Here is a 23252-nt window from a genome sequence, read left to right on the forward strand (position 1 = left end):
TGAGATCTGGACAGTTAAGAAAGTGGATAGGATGACAATCAATTCATTCAAAATGTGGTGTTGGAGAAGAGTTTTGAGGATACCATGGACAGGCAAGATGTCGAATAAATGGGTGCTAGAACAGATCAAACCAGAAATCTCTCTGGAAGTCAAGATGTCTAGACTAAGGCTGCTTTACCTTGGCTACATCAAGAGGAGGCACAACTCACTGGAAAAAACAATAATGCTAGAAAAGAGGGAGAGAAGCAAAAAGAGAGGAAGGCTGCATGCTTGATGGATGGACTCTATTAAGGAGGTCACGGACATGAATTTGCAGGAACTGAGCAGAGCAGTGGAGGACAGTGAATCTTAGAGATATTTCATCTATAAGGTCACCATGGGTTGAGATCAACTTGAGGGTGGATATCAACAACAACAACAACAACAAACCTTGATTAAAAACTGAAAATAGTACACTGCGTCTGCGTCATGCACAGGCGCGTCATACAATGAGGTTGCAATGGTGTTTGCGCATGTCATGCACGAGCCCCATTATTTTCAATTGGGCTCTAGCATATGCACCATTTGCCTTAAGCATTTGCCTTAACCAATCCCCCGCATAAGGCAAGGGCGCACTGTACATCATGTAATTTATTAATGTGGGCAAAATTATGAAACTGAAGGCTTTCATAGCTGGCATCCATTGTTTTTTGTGGGTTTGGGGGGCTATGTGGCCATGTTCTAGTAGAGTTTATTCCTGACTGTTCTATGGCTGGCATCTTCAGAAAATGCTGGAGAATGCTGAAGATGCCAGCCACAGATGCTGGCGAAACGTCAGGAATAAACTCCTATAGAACATGTCCACATAGCCCAAAAACCCATTAAAAACCAATGGAAAAATATTACTTTTATAGAGAACCACAAGATTAAGTTAATGGTGATCAATACTTTCATTTGGTATTTAGGCAGAACACAAACCTGCTAAAATCAACCCTGCATATCATGACTTTTGACTGTTTCTTATAACTTTTTTGAAATGCTGGCAACACTAATCACAGACAGAGTTGTGGCTTGCTTTTCTATACAGTCTTCTCCTTTCCTATTCTAGATTGTGGTCTGAACTTTGTTTATCACCTAATTGTACACATTTTGGGTTGTTTACTAGAGATACATGAACAGCCTTTGGGGTAGCAGGAATGTGGCAAATTTAAGTCGAATTTTTTTTAAAGGGTAGATTTTTTAAAAGCCCATTCGGATGGAAAATGGGCACATGTGGTTCATTATGTGGATCACAGGGCAAGAAGAAACAGACAAGAGCAATAGGAAGACAAGGAAAATCAAAGCTCAACAACTGCTAGCTTCATGGTCTCATATGGATCAATCATACTAATCAAGGTTTAGATTTCAGTTTTTGTAAGTTTTTGTTTGTCCATATTTTTCTATAGCAGCTAAGTTGTAGACAGGAAGTTTTAAAACAATCCAATCGAACCCATGTGCTAAACATTCCCATCATATACTCTGCAGTTCAAAAGTGCACTAAATTTGCTTTAGGCACTCACTCAATAGTGGAATGAGAACCTAGGTCCTGTGCCAGATAGTTATTTTGACTAAAGTCAAACTATCTGATTATGTTTAGTCAAGCAGCAGTGTAATTGGTAATATTATGCATCATCAAATAAGAACACTGGATTGTAAATTCCCTTTTTGATTAATGATAAAATACAGATGCATTCTTGAAACTGAATTTTTGTACAGTGCACGTGACCTTTAGAAACAGCAAATGAAACAGGAAGTTAACTGTATGAAGGCAAATCACACACACAATTTTCTTATAAAAATGGTTGCCATGGCCCCCTACCACATGCAGGATTGGGGCTACAAGCAGGCATTGGGTTTAATTCTTTTACCCAATCCACAATCCAGTTGAAAATTCCAACCCAATTCCCTTAAAATATATCTCCATTTGAGAATCCTTTCTTTTCCTGTCTCTTGGTCAAAAGATTGGCCATTCATATTATGACTATTTACTTTTAAAAAGGCAAGTAACATTGCATTTCATTTGGCACACAGATGTCCATGCATTTTGAAACAAAGCTCTGAGATTAATGTGTGGTACACCATTAAAAAAATGTTGAACGTTTGAATAATTGACTCCCAAAGCAAAAGTAATAGTTAGAATAGATGACATTTACAGCTCCAGTGATACTGTAAAGCTGAAACTAATTTATGTGGGCTTTACATTTTTCTGTAACATTTGTAATTGCAAAAAATGTACTAACAAGTCTGGTTTGAGTTAAAAAAGGCTTATTTTTCAATATGATATACTGTTCAATAAGACATTATTTTAACACACACATAATAGATCCAAATTCCACATAAATCTTTCTGTTTTTTACAGAATGAATATAAAAGGGTACTGTACAGATATACATTTTAAATCAAAGTGCTAAGCTTCTCCATCAAAGTGGAATTTGTATGTTATTTGCATCTTTAAAAAACAACTGTACATGAACATGACAGACATTAAAGAAGCAAAACATTTTGAGGACTAGAACTAGTTAAATTGCTCCTCTGCTTAGAAACATCTGCAATTCTTTCTGGGTTATCTCAGATGGATGCAAAAAAATAGAACAACCTCCCACTAGAAACAGCTAGCTGTGCTTTCACAACACTACTTCTGATTTTATGCATCTATAAATCAATTGCATTGTTTATTTTGCAAGAATATAATCCAGGATATTGGCAAAATCACTAAATACTGTACAACAAAGAATTGATTCTTCCAACAACAACAACAACAAACCTTGAGATGTAGAAAAGGGAACACATCTGCAGTTACTAAATTTAATTCATAGTTCATAATAAGATCAGATCAGTTAAATATTCTTTAACATTGTGTGTAAGGCTGTAGGGAAAGCAGCTTTAGGCAGTCTTAAGCCTAGCAGCAACAAATTCAGTAATGTTCCTTGCACTGGAATTCTATTACATCAGATCTCATTTTGATCATTAAATTTTATACTTGCTTTCATTGGATCACATCCAAAGAGCTACTTGAGCGGTGTCCAAGGGCTTAGAGGCACCATCAGAATTTCTGATTTGTTCTTTTTTTATTGCAGACTCCTCCTCCACCCCTACCCGCATTTCAGCTATGTCATGAATTACTTTTGAAATTTGCTTCGGTGGTGAAAAACTTTCCTATTAGGTAAAGACTGCTCTTGGTTTCAGCCTTGGGCATGTAAAACTAGTCATGTAGTTCTTGGATTCAAGCCATTAAGTTTAATCAAATGTTTCAATTCACTTTACCAGTCTCTGACCCAACTAAATCCTAGGATAATATTCTTCTTTTGCAGGGAAGAGTTTATCAGTCTATATTTGTTTTGGAAAGTGTTTTAGATCCCTAACAATTAACTCTTGTTCTTGTTTTAAATCTAAGGTTTTTTTAAGGACTGGGAGTGTTCAATACTAATTTCGTTAACATATGATGACTGTTACATTCTTATGACCACCACCATCCCCATTGGTGGTTAGGAAGTAAAGTGTTGCATATGTCTTGGGGGACAGGTTAGATTTAGGCTTATACTTGTAGCAAATCTACCAATCCTAAAAGAGGTGTGGAAAGTGGGATCTACTGACACAATCAATCATGAAACATTAATATGCCAAAATTTATGCCACCCAAAGCCTTTCAGTAGATGAAAAATGAATCATGTGACGTGCATCATGAATTCGGGTGTATTTTCATATTCTTGTTTTGAACTGCTGGACCTCTTACCCTTTCCCTCCACCACTCCCTTCTCCTTCTGTGTCATGTCTTTTTAGATTGTAAGCCCGAGGGCAGGGAACTGTCTAACTAAAAAGATTGCATGTACAGCGCTGTGTAAATTTACAGCGCTTCATAAATAAAGGTTAATTTGATGTGATGTGATTTGTTTTATATTTGATGTTTTAATTTGTTTTTTCTTTTCTATATGGTAATTTTATCTATTCCTCTTTTAATTGTTATTATCTTAGAATGTACGCCTTGGGCAGGCTTTTATATACTCTTTAATTTTACCGACTTTGTACAGCGCTGTGTATAATTACAGCGCTCTAGAAATAAAGTTTAATAATAATAATAATACATAATTAATAATAATAAGGCAACTCACCAAATATTAAGGGTATTCTCAAAATGTCTGCTAGCATTACAGCATGCCTGAGAAACTTGTGATGCAGTACACTAAAAGCAGTTCATCACCCATGTAGGATACATTTCTGTGGAGTTCATTAACTCCTTGTTTCACCATCTCCTTGAAATTATAAAAATGGGTGTGTGTCCCATAGGCTGGATATATTTAGCATGATGGTTTGAAGGTTTTGAGGTGTCCTTTAGAGATAAAGTCTTACTATTTACAGGTCTTTCTTGATTATATTTGAATATATCCTCATTAAGTATAATGACTTCTGACCTCCTTTGCTCTCATAAAAATTATGTGAGGTAGGTTATTAGCCAATTCTTCTTCCAAATCAACCCACATAAAATGTACTTTGAGCACTGGTTGCATTTGGCTTCGGTTTTTTGCACTGTTGTTGTTAATAAATATGATATATTATGTTTTTACTTACAGGCTATTTACATTCTTAATGATCTACATAAGAAAAAGTAGGATATAAATCCCATCAAACACCACAAATGATAGCAGGTCCCCAAATGTGTACAGTGTGCCCACGTCATATGCATAAGTGCTTTACGCAGCTTTCAGCTTACGCTGCAAACCACTTGCCATAAAAAGGCAATGGCGTGTGTGCCTGTGGCGTGCCATGCCGTGCCGTGTGCAGGAGCCCCATTGTTTTAAATGGGGCTCGAGCATCCGCAGAATTTCCCTTACATGGGTGGATCTGGAACAGATTCTCCATGTAAGGGAAGGGCGCCCTGTATTTAATCTAACGCTCCCAAATTCAACACATGGAATGTAGTAATTATTCAGTGAGAGTGAACAAATTTGCTAAGAAAAATACAGTAGTTCCAAAACAGGACAAATATAACGAGAGCTAACACATGAATATTCCACTAAATTAAAATGAATTGCAAACTCAAGTCTCCTAAACAACATCTTAGTACATAAAGTGTTCAAAACACTTCACAGGTTGAGTCAAACAAGATAGCTGTACATTAGGTTTCTAGAATGCAAGAAGGCTGGCATACAGCCAAGCATAATTGTTAGAATGGTCCACAGTTCCAAAGTGCCAAATATACTAAGAAACAGCTTGTAAACAAAAAGACCTGAGGAAACTAAAGGGTTATTTTTAAAAGGTTGTTCTGTGATGGTGGATCAAGCAGAATATATGCCAGTGTTGGAAACACAAAGTACAGCAATTATATTTTCAGAGGTCATCCACTGCCTCAGAGTGTAGTGGAAACTCCTTCTTTGGAGGCTTTTAAACAGAGGCTGGATGGCCATCTGCTGGGATTGCTTTGACTCGGTCGTCCACACACCCCCTCCGCCATGCAAAATGCCCTCATATCTGGGCATTTAATTTGCATAATATGCATATTATTATAATTATGCATATTATTAATTTGCATTCTGATTATGCAGATTCAACACATCAATCATTACACTTTTTCTACCATTATGTTTCAACCTCACTACCAGTATCGAGCTAAGAGCTCTTTTCCCCTCTTTTCCTGGGGGAAGAGAGGTGGGAAAAGAGGGAGGCTTCCAAGCAGCCCCAAGAGAGTAAAGGGACTCTTTTATTCTCTTGAGGCTTCTTGGAAGTAAAGTTCCACTATGCTGTCTAGCCCTTGGCTTGAGCAACCAGCATACTCACCACACAACACAAGGTCAGCTCTGCTTGCCTCCTTTCCTACCTTGCCTTCTGGACCTGTCAGGGGAAGTGGGGGAGGGAATGGAAAAATAAAGTGCAATGCTACCCCTGTGCAGTAGCAGCCAGAGCCTGTAGGGCAAGATTAGGCTTCTGCCAGTGCCAGTCTTCCAGAGTTTCCTGCTTCATCTCCACTGCCACATTTTAAGCTACCCATCATCTTGCAACAAAGGAGAAATCCGGTTTTTACTGCTTCAACTGGCCCAGCTGACTAGAACATTTTTTAGTTCCATCAATCCGGGATTTTCCAGTTTTGGGGGGACAAATGGCTACCCTGTTTCCAACGCTATGATTCCATTATAGGTATTTAAACACTCAAGACACTTACTTATCTGAAATTCTAGAACATTAAATTTAGCTTACTGAGGATCAAATTTAACTCAAGTCTACTAGTGTTACCTGTTGGAAACACCTCCTAGTTGATCATTTCATTCCTAATGCTGTTCAGTACATTTATATATAATTCAGCACCAAAAAACAGAAGCAGCATCCATAAAGTTCTGATAGCTGCTGGTCTGTATAAAGATTTCTCTATATAAAAAGCTTTTCATACTTCCCTACTTCATTTCATGTCTTGGTGCCATGGTAAAATAACAATCTCCCATGGGTTTTTTTTTTTTTTTTTTTTTTTTTGCTTACTTTGAAGAAACTGTGAAATAAAACCAGTGCCACTACCTCACCTCAAGCCTTCTGGCATTACCATGAACATCCATCTCTCTTTCCAAGTGTGGTATTCAGGAAGGTATTCAGGAAGGTGGATTTTACTTCTTGCCTTTCATACAAGCCGAGTTAATATCCTATCCCAAGTCCTTTGTGCATTCTTTAATTTTGAATCATTTAAAAAGTCAGTCCAGAGGGAAACAGGGCCCTCTGCTACTTCTTTGCACATACATGTAATTGGGCAGAGGAAGGATATTTGGCAATGACACATAATGAACTAATAAGCAAAGCCAAATCTTGATAACTTCTAGAGATACTTTTACATCAACATTAAACCCTTTGAATTTGAGATACATGCTATGGTTCTATAAGAGGGTAACTATTTACATATTATTAATAAAATCATAGACCATAAAAAAGCTTTAAATACCAGGTGTTGATAAAGTTATAAGGACAATAAAAATAAATTATTACTGTTACCTTTGTGTGTTGGAACTGGTCTGCCATGACCATCCATTTGGCCTAAAGGATCATCAGAATCTGGTATCTCCATTTCACCTAAACAAAGCAAAACAATAACATGTCTCAAAACTGTTTAGTTCAGATACTCAACTTTTCTTTTTCCTCTCACAGTAAGAGGTTAGAGTGATTAACATACATCAGTTTGCAAAAACACATTGTCTTGGAAGAGATGAACGTGAGATGCAACTGTATGATTCATTGTGTATGACTTTCTCCCAGAAAATGGCTTTCAAATTATCAAAATGTTTGAGATGAACTATTCAAAACATGTTTAAAATTGACCTGTTTGGCACACATACAGTGGCTCATAGACAGAATGGAATTGGAAGGAAAATGGGTTTTTATTTATTTATTTATTCTGCTAGTGCCTTTTTCATCTGCTTTGATCTGTGTGAAAACATACAGATATTTTAGAAATGATAAAAACAAACATTACAGGGGAGGGTGCGATCTATTTTCATACTTTTCAAGGCCAGAAAATAAGGTGGACCTGGAACTTCATAGGGATTGAAGGTTGCACTGTATGTCAGGGGTGGGATTAATTCCCAGGGCCACACTTTGCCCACTGCTGGAGATACAGAAAGGCAAAGAAGAGAAGGAAAACAATCTTAGTATTTACTTCTAAAAGCCAGTATTTGATCATTGAGCTATGTCAGGTATTGCTGTGAAATATAGGTTAGGTGTTATCATAAGCCAATGTTCCAAATGCCACAGACACTCTACAGTCAGGGCGGGGGGGGGGGGGTGCATTTAAAAAATAATCCAGAACAAACAAACAAAAAACATCACTCTACACACCCAAGCCACAATGCCTAAAAGCCAGACTTAGACACAAATTGGATCCAGGCTAATTCTTAACCCATAGTAAATCACATCTAGAATAGAAACAATGAAACCCATGGGATTTAAGTTAATCATGACTAAGTTAAGTCCCAATTAGATCAGTGGGACTACTCAGTTATGACATTTTAAATAATATTTTTATTCAGACACAAAATGTTTTTATACTATAAAATCATATATAAGGTTACACACACTACAAACATTACATACATTACAAAAAAAAAACACCCTTTTACTATCTCTGCATCTATAAACTACAAGCTACTCCTAATAAATGTGCTGATAAGGACAAGGGTACACAAGTGACTTCCAACTTGGTAGTTTGTGTTATAATTATCAACTATCTCTACTTCCCTTATACTCTCTTGGGGAAAAAATAAAATAATTAATTAAATTCTAAAATTCAAAGACATAGCTGTGTTAGTCTGGAAAACATGCAAAGAGATCCTGTAGCACCTTTGAGACTAACTGAAAGAAAGAAACTGGTAGCAGATGCATCTGAAGATGAGGGTGCATCTAAGGAAGTAGACTCAAGTCTATAAAAACTCATGCTCCAGCTTCCCTCTTTCAGTTAGAGGTGAAACAGATCACTCTGAAGGAGTGGTTTCTGGCTGTCTCTTTGCACGCTGGGTTGGGGCCATGGCAACCGCATGCCACGCTCCAACCTGGCTTTTCCCCAGCACAAAAAGGAGCATCAGAAAGCTGCTTCTTTTTCCATCGGGGGAAAAGGTCTCATTGCTATGGTGGCAGCATATTTTTCAGCGTTCTTCAGTGCAGCATGTATAAACGCTGTGCTAGGAAATGCCGTGGATCCACTACATATGTGGTCGGTCATTTGGCTTCCCAGAGGACTGAGGGTGTGCTGGTGTCTGAATGTCATGTCCCCAGTTCTCTGGGAAGCTGATTCTTTTTTACTGTCTGTGTGCTACAAGATATCTTTGCGTAATCAATTCTAAAAATAATGGTGGCTGTTAGTAGATGACACGACTACATAACAGTATAATCTACTATTTTGCAAATCCTAGAGAAAATGATGTTTTCCATTTCATCGTCCAGTAATCAATTACTAATTTCTATTCTTCTTTAAAAGACTCCACTGTTTCATCTCCAAGTGTTCCAAAATTGGAATCTTTTCAACCTTATGCATACAACAATCTGGCTGCAGTATGATTTTCACATTCTTCAATTTCCATTTCTTCTTCCAACAGTGCAAGCCAAAAAAATAAAAATAAAAATCAGGTTTCAATTGCAGTTTCAATTTTAAAATATCTTCTATTATTTTAAGTATTTGTGTCCAGATCTTTTTTCTTCTTTTTGCTCTTTTACACCACTCCTCTTTTTATTTGCATTTCCAACAAACATTGTAACTGCCTTTCTCAATTTTAGAGATCTTTTCCAGGAGTTACACACCAACAGTACATAATCTTGTAAAAATCTTGTCAGAACTCAATCTTTCTTAATAATAGCTTATATATTTTAGTTATTAAATGATCGCCATCTGAACACAACAATAGTTCAAATTCTGTTTTTGTGATTTCTTGCCCATTTTAAATTGCTCAAACTTGTCTATAAAAAGTTGAATTGTCTATAAAAAATAAAATTGAATCTTTATTCTGTATGATTCCAGTTGTTCAACAGATTTCATTCTATATTCATTTTTTCCTAAAAGATCTCTATACCTAACTCATTAATCAATAAATCTCTTTTTTTGTACAGTGTACCCATGTCATAAGCTTTCAGCATAAGCTGGAAGCCACGTCAAAAGGAAGGGAGCCATGCACGGGAAGAAAACAAAGGCATGCGCTCCCATGGCATGCGCCCTGCATGCCTCTGCCACACTGCCGCAGGCACAAGCCCCATTCATTTGAATGGGGCTTGAACATCTGTGTTCTTCCATTAAGCGGGGGGTGGGGTGGGGGTTCCAGAATGGATCCCCCGCGTAAGGGAAGGGACAACTGTATATATAAAGCCTCATGCAGTGAAACCCATACAGACATTTTAGAACAAATTCACATCGTATATTTATTCTAAATTTTCAACAATGGTCTTCTGATGATTAAAGTCTGCATTTGTCTTGACTTTACCACACCAAAGAAAGCCATGCCAATGAGACCTCACATCAAAAGCTTCCAACTGTAACAGTTTCTTATTTTGTAACATTATCCAGTCTTTTAACCAAGCTGAACATCAGGCAGAGAAATACAATTTCAGATTTGGCAGGTTATTATTATTACATTAAGCCTAAATAGCAGCTCACGGACTAGATAGTTTAGAGTCTTAGTGCAAGTCCTCAGGCGGCTTAAGTTAAACAACAATGGTCCGCCCTGGCTCGCATCGGGAGGCATGGAGACGCGCTATCCACAATGCTGCAGCCTTTTTTGAAAACTCACGCCGAACGAGTCTCGAAGAGAAATGACAACGCAGAAAGAACCACAACCTGGAAACATCACCCAAGCAGACTTTCTGCTGTGCTTTCTGCAACCAGACTTGTTTATCTCAGATTGGCCTTTTTAGTCATCAATGCGCTTGTAGAAAGCGCGGGATGTGCCAGCAGAACCATATAGTGCTCTAAAAAGGCCCATATTGTGGATGACAAAGCCTTACAAAACCCAGCATTGTGTGCTCTAAATTCCTTCAACAAGAGATAATTGACATTACCGCCACAGCAATGGAAATGTGAATTTTCTTAATTTACTGGATGCAAAGACAATGCCAATAGTTTCCTGGTCAAATGTTCCCTGACTGTGAAGTCTTACGACATTATCACACCAGCATGCTGTCCAACCACAATCCTACTATTTCTGTATTGCTTAATAGCGAACTCAGCACTCTTTAAATGGTTTACAATCTGTAAGCCAATTGTCTCCAACAAGCTGGGCACTCATTCAATCAGACCATGAAAGGATTGAAGGCTGAGTCAACCTTGGAGCAAACTCACAACGTTGTGGCTGCAGTACCGGCATTTAACCATTGTGACACCTTTTTAAGAATGGGAGCATACTGGTTTGGCATCTTATCACACTTTTCTGCACAATAGCTGTCTGGCAATCCATAGTGGCATACTCTGTTTTCCACACTGCCAAATGCTATCTTCTGGGAGGAGGGACACAAGCAGTTGTGGCAGCCAACCACCTCCCAAAGCTGGCTGCTGTGAGCCATTCATTCTCCCTCCTCCTGAATAATAAATGAATGAATGAATGAATGAATGAAGTTTATTTTTAGCCCGCCTCTCCCAGTGGATCGAGGCATGTCACAGCAAAAAGAAATAACAATAAAATACATATAAATATAAAACCACAAAATTAAGTAATCCCCTCCCCTCTTTCGCAGAATTAAACAATCAGAACCAGTGTAACAGTTCAAGTTAAAAATTAAATACAATAACAAAACCCATCAAGCTAGAGGAAAAACATTTTCTTGGGTGAGGACAGCTATTCATGTTAATGTTGGTGGATCAGGAGGTCAGTCTGGGTAGGCCTGCCAGATGAGATCCATCTTGACAGCCTTTTTAAAGGTGTCCAGGGTAGTAATGTGACAGATCTCCTCCGGCAGGCCATTCCAGAGTTTAAGAGCGACAGATGAAAAGGCCCTCTGGGTATCCGCAGCCAATCTGGTCTTCTTAGGCTGCAGTAGATTCATCCCTGAGGACCTAAGTGTGCGAGGCAGATAATATGGAAGGAGGTGCTCCCTCAAGTAAGCTGAAGCCTGATGCTGCTATGCGCACATTCACACAGCAGTCTGTGCTATAGGGAGAACAAGCAATCCCAACTGTCAACACCTTCTTGAAGTATTTGCTGTGTGTATGTGTACATAGCAGGTGACTTCAGGAAGGTACAAAGCAGGTGGCTTCAGGAAGGTACTTGCAGCACTGATCATTGAGAGGAGGAGGGAGAGAGAAGCAGAATCATGTCCACTCACAGCACATGACTGACTGAGAAGGGGAACTACAATGAAAGACACCTACTGCACCAAGGCAGAAATGGAATAGATGTGAGACTGAGAACCAATTGATGGCTTTTGTCCATCAAACAGAATACAAGGCAGCAGCAGGATAGACACAATGTCTTGTGATAAGTAGTGGCCCCAAACACTTTTATTGTAAAAGTTCAACTTTTTAGCCCCATGTGAGAAATACAGAATAACAATAATAAAATACAAATTCTTGGGCCATGACGGAGAGAATCATAGAGTTGGAAGAGACCACAAGAGCCATCAAGTCAAATCCTCTGCCATGCAGGAATATACAAACAAAGCACGCAGAGGACCATAAAGCCTTTGATTAAAAACTTCCAAAGGAGATTCTACCACATTCTAAGACAGTGCATTCTACTATCAAATAGTTCTTACCATCAAGAAGCTCTTCCTAATGTTTAGGAGGAATTTCTTTTCCTATAGTTTGGATTCACTGCACAATGGCCGCATGGCTGCCATCACTGCACCACCATTGAGGACAATGGGATTTGAGCATCCACGAATTTTGATATCTGCGGGGGGATCCGGAACAGATCCCACCCAGATACCAAGTGCCCAATGTAGAAGAAAGCAAAGGTGAATCATGTGTGTGTTTGTGTTCTGTTCCAGCTTCCTGTCAAGGAGGGATTCCAAAACATCCTCCATTTGGAACAGGACTAAGCAGTATGGATTTATATGTATATGAGTGTTTTTGGCTAAGGGTGACTAGACCTGGTCCTCCCTTTCCTGGATCTATCCTTCCTTTCAGCCTCCTGTCCAGGAGGGATTCCAAAACGTCCTCCATTTTGAACAGGGCTGAGAAGCATAGCTGTATTTTATATCTATATGGGTGTTTTTAGCTCAAGGTGACCAGACTTGGCCCTCCTCCTTTTCAGGACCTGCCCTCTATTTCAACCTCCTGTCCAGGAGGGATTCCAAAAGTCCTCCATTTTGAGCAGAACTGAGAAGCTGTCCGGGAAAACAGCCAAAGGGCTGATAAGGCAGCTAGTTCCCAAACAAACAAACCCCCTCCCAGCACAGCAAAGTCAGTGTAAGCTACACAGTCCTGGAGATTCACAGTAGCTCTACCAAAAGGGATTACCAAGAGAATTGTCAGACGGTCCGAGGTTCAGGGCAACAGATAGGCAGGTCGATAAAGCAGTCCAAGGTCAAGGTTTCCGGGTAGTCAAGACAAGAAGCCAAAGGAGCCAGAGACAGAGTCTTTCCTCTAAAAGAGTCAGATATCCACTGGCAAAGAACCACACATGCTCTAGGTGCTTAAGAAGGCAAGGAGCCGGCCTTCAGCTGTGTCTGATTACGAAGACACTTCTGATAAAGCCTCCGAGATCTTCGAAGGCCCTCTCTTTCTGCTCGACGCTCATTGAAGGTAGGCACACTGCCCAGATCCTCCTCCGTGTCCACAGCCTCGGCACCAGGCAAACTTGACTGCTGAATCTCTGGAGGGGCCATAGACTCTGCTCCAGCAGAACTAGGGCCAGCCTCTGGCTCCTCCATTACAGGTTCAAGCCCCAGGGGCTCTGGCTCCTCCATTACAGGTTCAGGTCCCAGGGGCTCTAGCTCATCCTCTGAGTCCTCCAAGCCATCCTCCAGGCTGGGCATGACATAAGGATGGATTTAACATTTATATGAGGAACTTATTTTGTTTTGGTTTTGTTATAAGCTTTTATTTGATCAGGCCCTCCATTTTTTCCTTCCGTGTTTTTCCCCCTGGAAGTCCCCCACAGAAGGCCAACCCCTGGAAGTCCCCCCCCCCCCCGGCACTGGGTCACACCCAATGCAGAAATGCCACTGAGTTTGGGCAATTGGCCTCTAACAGATTTGCCATCACTTTCCTAGTTTCTGGAGCAAAAAGAGAAGCTTGTTCCACCTCAAGATGACATCCATTCAAATATTTAAATATGGATGGACTGTATTAAGGAGGTCAAGGGTATGAATTTGCAGGACCTGAGCAGAGCAGTGGAGCATAGAGAGTCTTGGAGATGTCTCATCTACAGGGGCACCATGGGTCGAGATTGACTCAAGGGTGGATAACAACAACAACGAATTATCTTGGTCACTCTTTTCTGAACATGCTCCAGCTTGTCAACATCATTCTTGAACTGTGGTGGCCAGAACTGGACATAGTATTCCAGGTGATGTCTGACCAAAGCATAATAGAGTGGTACTATTACTTTCCTCAGTCTAGACACTATACTTCTATTAATGCAACCTAGAATCACATTCTGTTTTTTAAGTACTGTACCACAGAATACTGCTGATACATGTTCAGCCTGTTGTTCACTAGGATGCCTAGATCCCCTTCACATGTTCTGCTGTCAAACCAGATGTCACCCACCCTATGGGGCTGTTTTTGCCTTACACGGAGGCCATCCCAACCTAATGGCGCGGCTTCTGGGAGGCATAAAAAGAACCCGCTTCCAATGGGTTCTTTCTGGGATGTGCCTAGGGCGCCATTGGTGTATTCATGTGCACCAATGACATATGTGTGGCACAGCACCATCTGGAGGCTGCACCGTGAGTACATCATCATGGCAGCTTCCCGTGTAGATAGGGTTGCCATAGGTCCGGACCTCCAAACCGGGACAAATGTAGGACAAAATTTTCAAATGTAGGACATAATTCTTTGTGTCCTACATTTGAATAGGAGCCCCGGACCTGGGCCCCGCCCTCACTGCTGTGGCGACGGGGGCGGGGCTAAGGCGGGGAGGGAATACTCCCCTCAGCCCAGGGGCGGGTGAAATCCTGGGGGGCGGGGCCAAACCGGGGCGGGATCGTGCGGCCCCGCCCAAAACCGGGAAAGCCCCGCCCACCAGCGGGATATGGCAACCCTACGTGTAGATGAATGAAGAGGAGACTTTGGTGAGCATGCTTTGGGCTCATTCAATCAACCAGCTACAAATCCAGCTAACAGTTACATTGTCTGGATCACATTTTACAAGCTTTTTATAAGAATGTCATGAGGGATCTTGTCAAAGGTCTGATCGTATTTTGGCTTAATAATCAAGATATGTAAGTCTTTTGTTCATATGTGTTAGCCTTCTCCCTTCCCTTCACAACATATAGTGATCTGACCAGAAATTAACCATACCTCTTCCATTTTGTACCAATTTGGATATGATGGTTACCATGTTCAGAAAAGGGCAGGATCTAAAACAATGGAATGAGATAATATAGCCTAGGTCTCTGTTGTCAATCTTCCTAACTGGTCTCTCTCTCTCTCTCTCTCTCTCTCTCTCTCTCTGTGTGTGTGTCTGTGTGTGTGTACATTCAACAGATGTACAATGATATGTAGAAAGCCTACTAAATTATGGCAAAGTATTAACAGTAGAGCATTTTGTGCCTTTGAATCCCTCTTGCTAAAATCACTCCTGTCACTAAACACAATGAATCCTACCACCAGTTCATTTCCACCGATATACAGTCAATATATAGATCCATCCAAATCAAGCAATTGAATTTGCATATATATATATATATATATATATATATATATTAGTGCCATTTTCCAACCAAGTGCCTTCCAGATGTTTAAGATTAATATGCCCACAACCACCCGCCAAAATAGCCACTGACTGTCCTGGCTGGGGATGATAGGAATTGTTGACCAAACTTCTGAAAGGTACAATTGACAAAGGCTGTTTTGTAGTACGAGAGCTACATCAAGCTGTCTTACGACTATCTGAAATCTAGACATGATAGTCCATTATACAATTCTTTCCAATGATATGAACTGACTAGAATGGTAGTGTTTGGCCATACAATGATCATCAAGATGTCAATACCTTCTTTGAAACTTGGGTATTAAAAAAGGAGACTTCAGACCTAAATGATCAATATAATAAACCCACAAAGGTCCCCAAACACAACTTCCTGATAATTTCCTTGTCAAGTCCTTTATCTGAAAGATAGTATTGTGAAATAACATTGCTCTCCCTCTTCCTTTGCTGATTTATATACTGGTCATAAAAATCTAAGCCTAGATAGGTATGTGAAATGAACTACTGACCTTTGAGTGTTAAACAATTAAAATGAACTGATGGCCAGATTCGACATGGCAGTAATATTTCATTACTATAGTCTCTGGTTTAGCTTAGGGTAAACATAGCACATCAGGTGTTTTTGTTTTTTCTTCTTAAAAGGATCATGAAAAAAGTACAAGGCATATGTGATGGCATTCCCAATAATATTTTTAATATTTTACAGAGTCTGAGAAAGTAACTACTTGTATTACAACTGCCAGAGTCCTTCAATCTCTGTGTACAAACAAGCAATTTTTCCAAGCTCTGTATGTAACCTTTTTTTCCCTTTTTTTCTTTTACATTTCAAATCTACAATGGTATGGCCAAAGCAGATGACTGGTTGGAACATCTTCATTCCTGATTCCTCCTACTCAACACAATTTTTTGTGCTGTCAATATCTCTCTTCATGTTTCTATTTATTTCCTCTATTTATATCCTGCTTGTCAAGTGAAAAATGGAAGTAGCTTAATAATTAAAACCATAAAACCAAATAATATAAACTGATCAAGAAACAGTCTTTTAACACTCTCCATGTAAAACATGCATACAGACATTTTAGTTTGCTAATCTAGAGCTGTTTCTCAATGCCTACATGTTCAAAACTAGATTATGGTTTTGTAATGACATTTCTTTCAGTTTCTTCACTGCTGCTGCTACTATCAGAATATCTACTCATCTTCATTCTCAGTTGTTCTATCTGTGGCTTAACGTGACACACTATCATGAAGTTCTCAGACTGTCTAATGGATCTCTGCTCATTCTCAAAATAAAAGACAAGAAGGAAACTGGGGGGGGGGTGTTGGTGGGGGCTACTATGTTGCATCTACACAAGCATGAACATGTGTAAATGGGAGGAGGAGGAGATGCAATGATAATATTCAAAATCCAATAATCATGTGGATGAATTAACCAGAATTTATTTTGGTTTAACTCAGTCATTGCAGGTTTTAGATGTGACTGTCAGAGGTGCCGCATATGTTCATGAATATCACATAAGGAAAAAAGTGTCTTTCAAATTAGTATAATCCAATTCTCAATTATTTTCTGGGTTGCACTCTTAGAATCATAGAATAATAGAGTTGAAAGAGAGTTGTTCTACCATCAGTTATCAACGTCCACACTTCCCAAACAAAGAAACTACTGTACATTTTTAATTCAGCTGCCAATCTAATTACTTTGGCTGTGAAAAGCACACTGCTTAGGTTGCTGAATCATAGTCTTTCACTGGAATTCTCCCTCTCCACCCCACAACATCTGCAGCTCCTGGCAACAGACTTCAAAACGGCAAAGGGTGTTGAAATACCTACAAAGAGTCAGTTAGTGCTACAGTTAGCACATCTCTTTCATAGTGATGCACAAATAGGACCTCCACTGTCTCTGCTACTTAGTTCCTGTCTGAAATAAAAACAGCAGGGCCAAATGGGCAAGTCTGCAGACTTCCTGTTTAAACTATAGGGTAATCACACCCATGTATAGGCATTTTGCTTCCTTAAACAAGAAAAGTTAATGATTTCAGTGTCAATTTATTTTGGAAATATCACTACTGGGGAAACCCTCTTACATTTCCCTCATGCTGAATTCAAAGCAAAAGAAATTTTACAATATCAAAACCATAAAGAGTAGAGTCAAACAACATCACCCAGACCTGGCTAGTAATGTGATCTAATGCAAGAATTTTAAACCTCAGCAACAATTTAAAAATTTGTCTACCCCTCCTCCCCCCCAAAAAAACAAACAAAAACAAAAACAAAACAGGGCTATAGCTTTCAGTTCTGTCTGAGAATGCTACTCAGAATTTGGCTATGTGATTGGGTCAACCCTGCACCTAATGTTTTGTACTTCAAATAAGCCTTTCACCTCATGTTTGACTGTACATTGCAAAGATCTGCAAGGATAGGATATTCATATATGTACAGTCGTCCCTTCCCTTACACGGGGGATCCTTTCCAGACCCCCCTGTTCCCGCGTAAGGGAAAAACGCAGATGCTCAAGCCCCATGCTGGAAGCCACGTAAGGCACGCCTGCATATGATGCGGCACACTGTACTCACAAAGGGCTCCTATCTGGAATTGCACAGAAGACTCTAAAAGGTCTTCTCCTAGAAATTTGCATAATGTGTATCAACTATAGGAAATGGACCACTCAACACATGTGACATCAGGGATAGGACTACTCAGTGTAGCCTTACCCACATGTTACACATACTCTTAATCTTAAGGCCAAAATAGGACTTTTGAACCCACCCCCACAAAAAAATGTTTTGCTAATAGTGCAGTCCCATATGCTAAGCCAGTGAAATCAGTTTCTGCATTTTTAATTCATTGGTTGGCCAGGTGTCATCTGTCTAGAGATCAACCAATTCTGATCAACAGACTAATCCTAGAATCTTCATAAAATATGTAGAGGGGGGGGGGAAGCAAATGAACATACTGGGTGGAGGAGGTGGCTTGTCATCCCAAAAAAGTGCAAATAAGCACATGACTTGTCCTTGAGCTAGTAAGAAATGTCTGCATGTCACTGTCACCTTGATGGCAGCCTGGGAGCAGGAGGTGGTCCAATGGCCCATCATCTCCCATTAAGATTTTTCTTTTGGAAGTGAGAGAAAGAAAAATTTGAAGATGTATTATTTTCCCTGGGGGAAAATCTTAGTAATCTTAGGGAAATTATTAATAGGGTAGAAGCGGTATCTGTCAAAGACAGCTGAAGAAGAAAATTATAGCAGTTGTAAATTCCTATTTATTTTAAAAGTATTGTGTGCATTGTCTTGATAGCAATTAGATACAATATATTTGTAGAAAATACCATCTGTTGCAAATTTTTAGTTTACAATGAACATTGTTAAAATATGGGACGTTAATGAATGGGGATCAGCATTAAACTACACGATGCCATACATATTTGACTTCACAACAGATGGTTAAAAGCCAGTTAAGTATTATACTAAATAAAAATACTTCCTGAAAATGAGGAGACATTCCAAAAACATTTCACTGCCTGAGCTGTAAATATCACAACTTAAATGCACCCAATAGCCAAAGTGAACACACCTGCAACTCAAAGCACACCAAGTAACATGATAATTATCCATGACATTATTGCATGATTGATTATTTTACTGCTCCTGGCTGTGAAAACAACACACACATACACAACTCTCCAAAAGGCTGAAATAATCATAATTTATGGGTCTAGCACTCCATAAATCTGGTGAACAAATGATTTTTTTTTCAGCAACCCTTTCCCTGTTAAAAGGAATAAACATAAATGAAATATAAGTAGTGTTTGTGGTCTTGAAATGGAATCTTTAAAGATGAAACTAGGTGGACAAAAAAAGCTGCTGTTCTAAAGAACTATTAAGTACATGCTTTATTTATTCAACCCTATTTACAATTTAAAATAGAAAAGATGTAGAAAGATGTACAAAACAATTAGCACAATTCATTTACTTCAAAAATAGAAAATATGTATATGAAACTACTGAAAATTCTTCCAATTCAATCACTACCAAAAAAAATGCACTTTGAACAGTTAAACTACAAATTCCTAGACAGTAAAACGTACACAGACTGCCTTACAGTTATACCTTACTACTTGGAGGTAAGTCCCATTGACTTCAGTGAGAACTACTCTCATGCATGTATGTACTGAACTGCAGCATGCAGTAAATGCACAATGTTCAAAATATGCTGCTTAGCTAGCAGCATATCTAACACTTCAGGATTTGGTCTAGTTTCTTCATAGTTGCTGTTCCAAGCCCTAGTCTAATTCAGATTGTTTTTTACTACTATCTCCATTCCCATTAATGACTGAGCCAAAACATGGAAAACCTTTAACTGTTTCAATGTCTTTATTGTACACTTTAAACTTATGGAAATGTGAGGTCATTATTTGTTATTACTACTTTTGTTTCCTTAAAACTGTAAACACCTTTTGCACTTTCTTCTTTGAATTTCTTCATTAAATCATTCCAAGTCTGCTATTTTCTGTTTAGTAGATTGGTGTCATCTGCATATCTTAAATTATTGATGTTAATTCCTCCAATTTTCATCCTTCTTTCCTCTGAGTCTAACCCTGTTGTGCATATGATATGTTCTGCATACAAGTTAAACAGACAGGTGATAAAATGTAGACCTGCCCACAGTTGGAAACCATTCAATGTCTTCATATTTGGTCCTAACAGTAGCTTCTTGTCATGAGTAAAGGTTTTGCATCAGGACAATCAAATATTGTGGCACACACATTTCTTTAAGAGAAATCCATAGTTTTTCATGACTGACACACTGAGAGGCTCTGCTATAATCTATAAACACAGGCTGATTGTCTTCCAAAATTATGTGGTGTGCAATAATTTGGTCTGCAAAAGTTTGTTTGCAATATGATTGCTAGTGCCTCTTCCTTTTCTTGTATCTGGTATTTATTGCTCCATAAGTTTTTGATATAGAATTTTGAGTATCAGTTTGATTGCATGAGAAATTAATGTAATGGTCCTGTGTTTAATAGAATTCCTTGGGCCCCCTTTCTTGGGGATTGGAATGTATATTGGGTGTTTCCAGTCTGTGGGCCATTCTTTTATTTTCCATATTTGTTGATGGCTTTTAGTTAGAATTAAATAGATTCTCTCTCTAGATTGAAACAGGTCTATTGCTATGACATCTGTTCTTGGTGGCTTATTTCTCTCAAGTGCTCTAAGAGTAATTTCTACTTCACTTTATAAAACTAGATGTTCATCTTCAAATGGTTCTTTCTTGAATGACTCTAGCATCCTTTCATCTCTTTTATATAGTTCTGTTTTCATCTGTTTTATATAGTATTGTTTCCATCATCTTTTTATATCTACTTGGTCATGTAATGTGTTCCCAGGCTGGTAGTAGAGCATCCCCATTCTTGATTTAAATTGCCCTTTGATTTCACAGGTCTTTTAAAAGAGATCTCTTGTTCTCCCTTTTTTGTTTTAATTTTCTATTTCTCTGCATTGATTACTATAGTAGTTCCGTTTGTCCTTGTGGACAATTTCATGAATACCTGCATTTAGGACTCTGACTCTATTTCTGTTACCTTTTACTTTTGCTTCTTGTCAGTCCTTAACTGCTTGATGAGTTTTATCTCATTTACTGGGGCTTCTCTGTCTTTTTTGCTGCAGGAAGTGTCTTTTTGCATTCATTCTTTCTTGGCAATATTCCTGGCTTCAGTCCAGAGTCTTTCTGGCTCCCCATCAATTAGGCTTAATAGTATAAATCTATTTTTGTATTATCTTTAAATGAGTCTAGCTTTATGTAAGAAACTCTAGCATATATACAAGAAGTGGATCAGTATGGAGAGTTCACTTTGGGTTCTGAAACAAAAACTTTTTTTAGAAGATAGCAATTTAGAAGATGCAACAAACTCAGAGCATCTTTAGAAAAACACAGCATGATTTTATAAACAAGTGAATGGAAGAGGGATTAAAGAAAAAAAACCTGTCCAATGCCCTGGAGATAGAGAATATTTTCTGCTAAGATAAACACTGCATTTTAGTTATAAATATAAGAATCGTTGGTGTACTTTGCCACACACAAAATATTTGTTTCTTTTGCAGAATCCTTTTGACAAATACCAGAAATATTGGCAAATATACTTACAAGTATAATTTACTATAGTGTTTTAATAAAAACAATGTCCTGTTATTCAAGTTACATCTGGACTGAAGTATATTATAATATATTGCTTACTTGTTGGAAAGCCAGCAACAGATACTCTTTTCCTGAAATAGGAGTGATAGAACATTAAACTTTTGAAAAAGTAAAGCCAAAGCTAAAATGTATAAAATAAAACTCTCTTGATATACTACATGCAATATACCTGGCCTTAAATCTTTGGAGAGCTTAGTTGCCCCTCCTAACGCACAGATCTTGAATCCGTGGTCTTGAATTCTCACGGAGGGGCAACCTCTGTTGTTTTCAATGGGGCGTGCGCCTGTATGCACCTGTGGACATGTCTCATTCAACCCTATGTGGCTTGGATATGCACAAGCCACCATTTTCAATGGGGGGGGGAACGGATCTCCCACAAAAATGTCCTACCCACCTGTGTGGTATAAAGAACTGTACTTTGCAGGGGTGGGTAACAGTGGCTTTCCAGGTGGTTTAAGTGTGCAATTCCCATGAGCCTTGCAATTGGCCACGATTTCTGGGGCTGATGGGCACTGTAGTCCAACAGCACCTGGTAAGTCATAGTTGCTCACCATGGCCATCTGTCGGGGACGCTTTGATTTAGATTTCCTGCATGGCAGGGGTTTGGACTGGATGGCCCTTGCTGTCTCTTCCAACTCTATGATTCTATGACTAGCCACATTATGCACCATACTCTTATAGTGCTGCTGTTCCACTTCAACTGATCTGGGTGCCTCCTGTGGCATTCTGAGGCTAGGAGTTCAGTGAGGCCTAAGAACTCTCTGGCTGAAAATTCTAAATGCCCCTCCTTAGACTGCAAATCCAAGAATGCAACAGGAGGCAGCCAGAGCAGTTAAAGTGGAATATCAATGCTATAAGAGTGTAGTGTGGAAATCTAGCATGCCACCTACATTAAAATTATTATCATTAAAAAGTATATCTGCTAAAATCATATTAAGTGACCAGAATATAAGTCGTGGGGTTATCTTGTGTAACTTACAGCCAGATCACAGAAAACATCATGATAACCTCACTTAATTACTAAAAAAAAAAAAAGGTAAACAATGAGTAAATCCTAATGAGAAAGATGTTTTTTTAAAAAAAATAATATTAAGTGTTCTGCCTAGTAAATATATTATGTACCAGTTTTTAAGGTGGTTAACCATGTATGAAGAAAAGGTAAGCAATTTACTTCTGACTTGAGCCTCAAAGATATATTGTATCCCTTTGTTCCCATATATTTTTAAAAGCCTTGTGTGGCATGCATGCATGCATGCACGCATGTGCGTGCGCACACACATACACACACACACCTTCTTTCAGGGTTTAGTAGTACTCTTGGAGGCCTTCCAAAAGTCTTATCACCAAGGTACCTGCCATGTGTACTGTTTCTGGTAAAAATAACACTTTCAGAACACTGTCAACTTTTGGAAAGAGGTAAGTGCATCATGTGGGAATTGTTTCACTGAAACAAAAACTTGAAAGGGATGGAATAGTTTTTGGTGATTTTGGTGGTAGTTGGTTGCTAGAGAAGTGCAATGTGGTTCACAGATTCCAAAAAGTTCTCCACCCTGGTTTACAGCTATGTCTATTGCTTTTACACTGGGAAGCTGAATCAAAAACAAGAGGGCAAGGGTCAGACAGTGATGGGAGGAAACAGTCTTCAGTGTGACTGTCTGAAGTCACTGATTCCTAAGTAAAGGTCAATGAACTGTCAGTTTGCCAGATGGTATAATGTGACTA

The 23252-nt window shown here is 39.0% G+C and overlaps 1 protein-coding gene across 1 annotated transcript in view; it reads right to left on the reverse strand.

The window, feature by feature from the left end:
- LOC149323705 (tyrosine-protein kinase transmembrane receptor ROR2) overlaps positions 1 to 23252 on the reverse strand; it is a 179704-nt gene that overhangs the window by 47531 nt on the left and 108921 nt on the right. The window contains exon 2 of the mRNA XM_089512142.1: positions 6985 to 7062. Within this exon, the coding sequence (XP_089368268.1) occupies positions 6985 to 7057 (73 nt within the window). The 5' untranslated portion in view covers positions 7058 to 7062. The remainder of the gene's footprint in view (positions 1 to 6984; positions 7063 to 23252) is intronic.

This window comes from Sceloporus occidentalis, unplaced genomic scaffold (assembly GCF_023333645.1).
Source record: "Sceloporus occidentalis isolate IW3139 unplaced genomic scaffold, rSceOcc1.0.p SCAF_1, whole genome shotgun sequence".
NCBI classification, from domain to species: domain Eukaryota; kingdom Metazoa; phylum Chordata; class Lepidosauria; order Squamata; family Phrynosomatidae; genus Sceloporus; species Sceloporus occidentalis.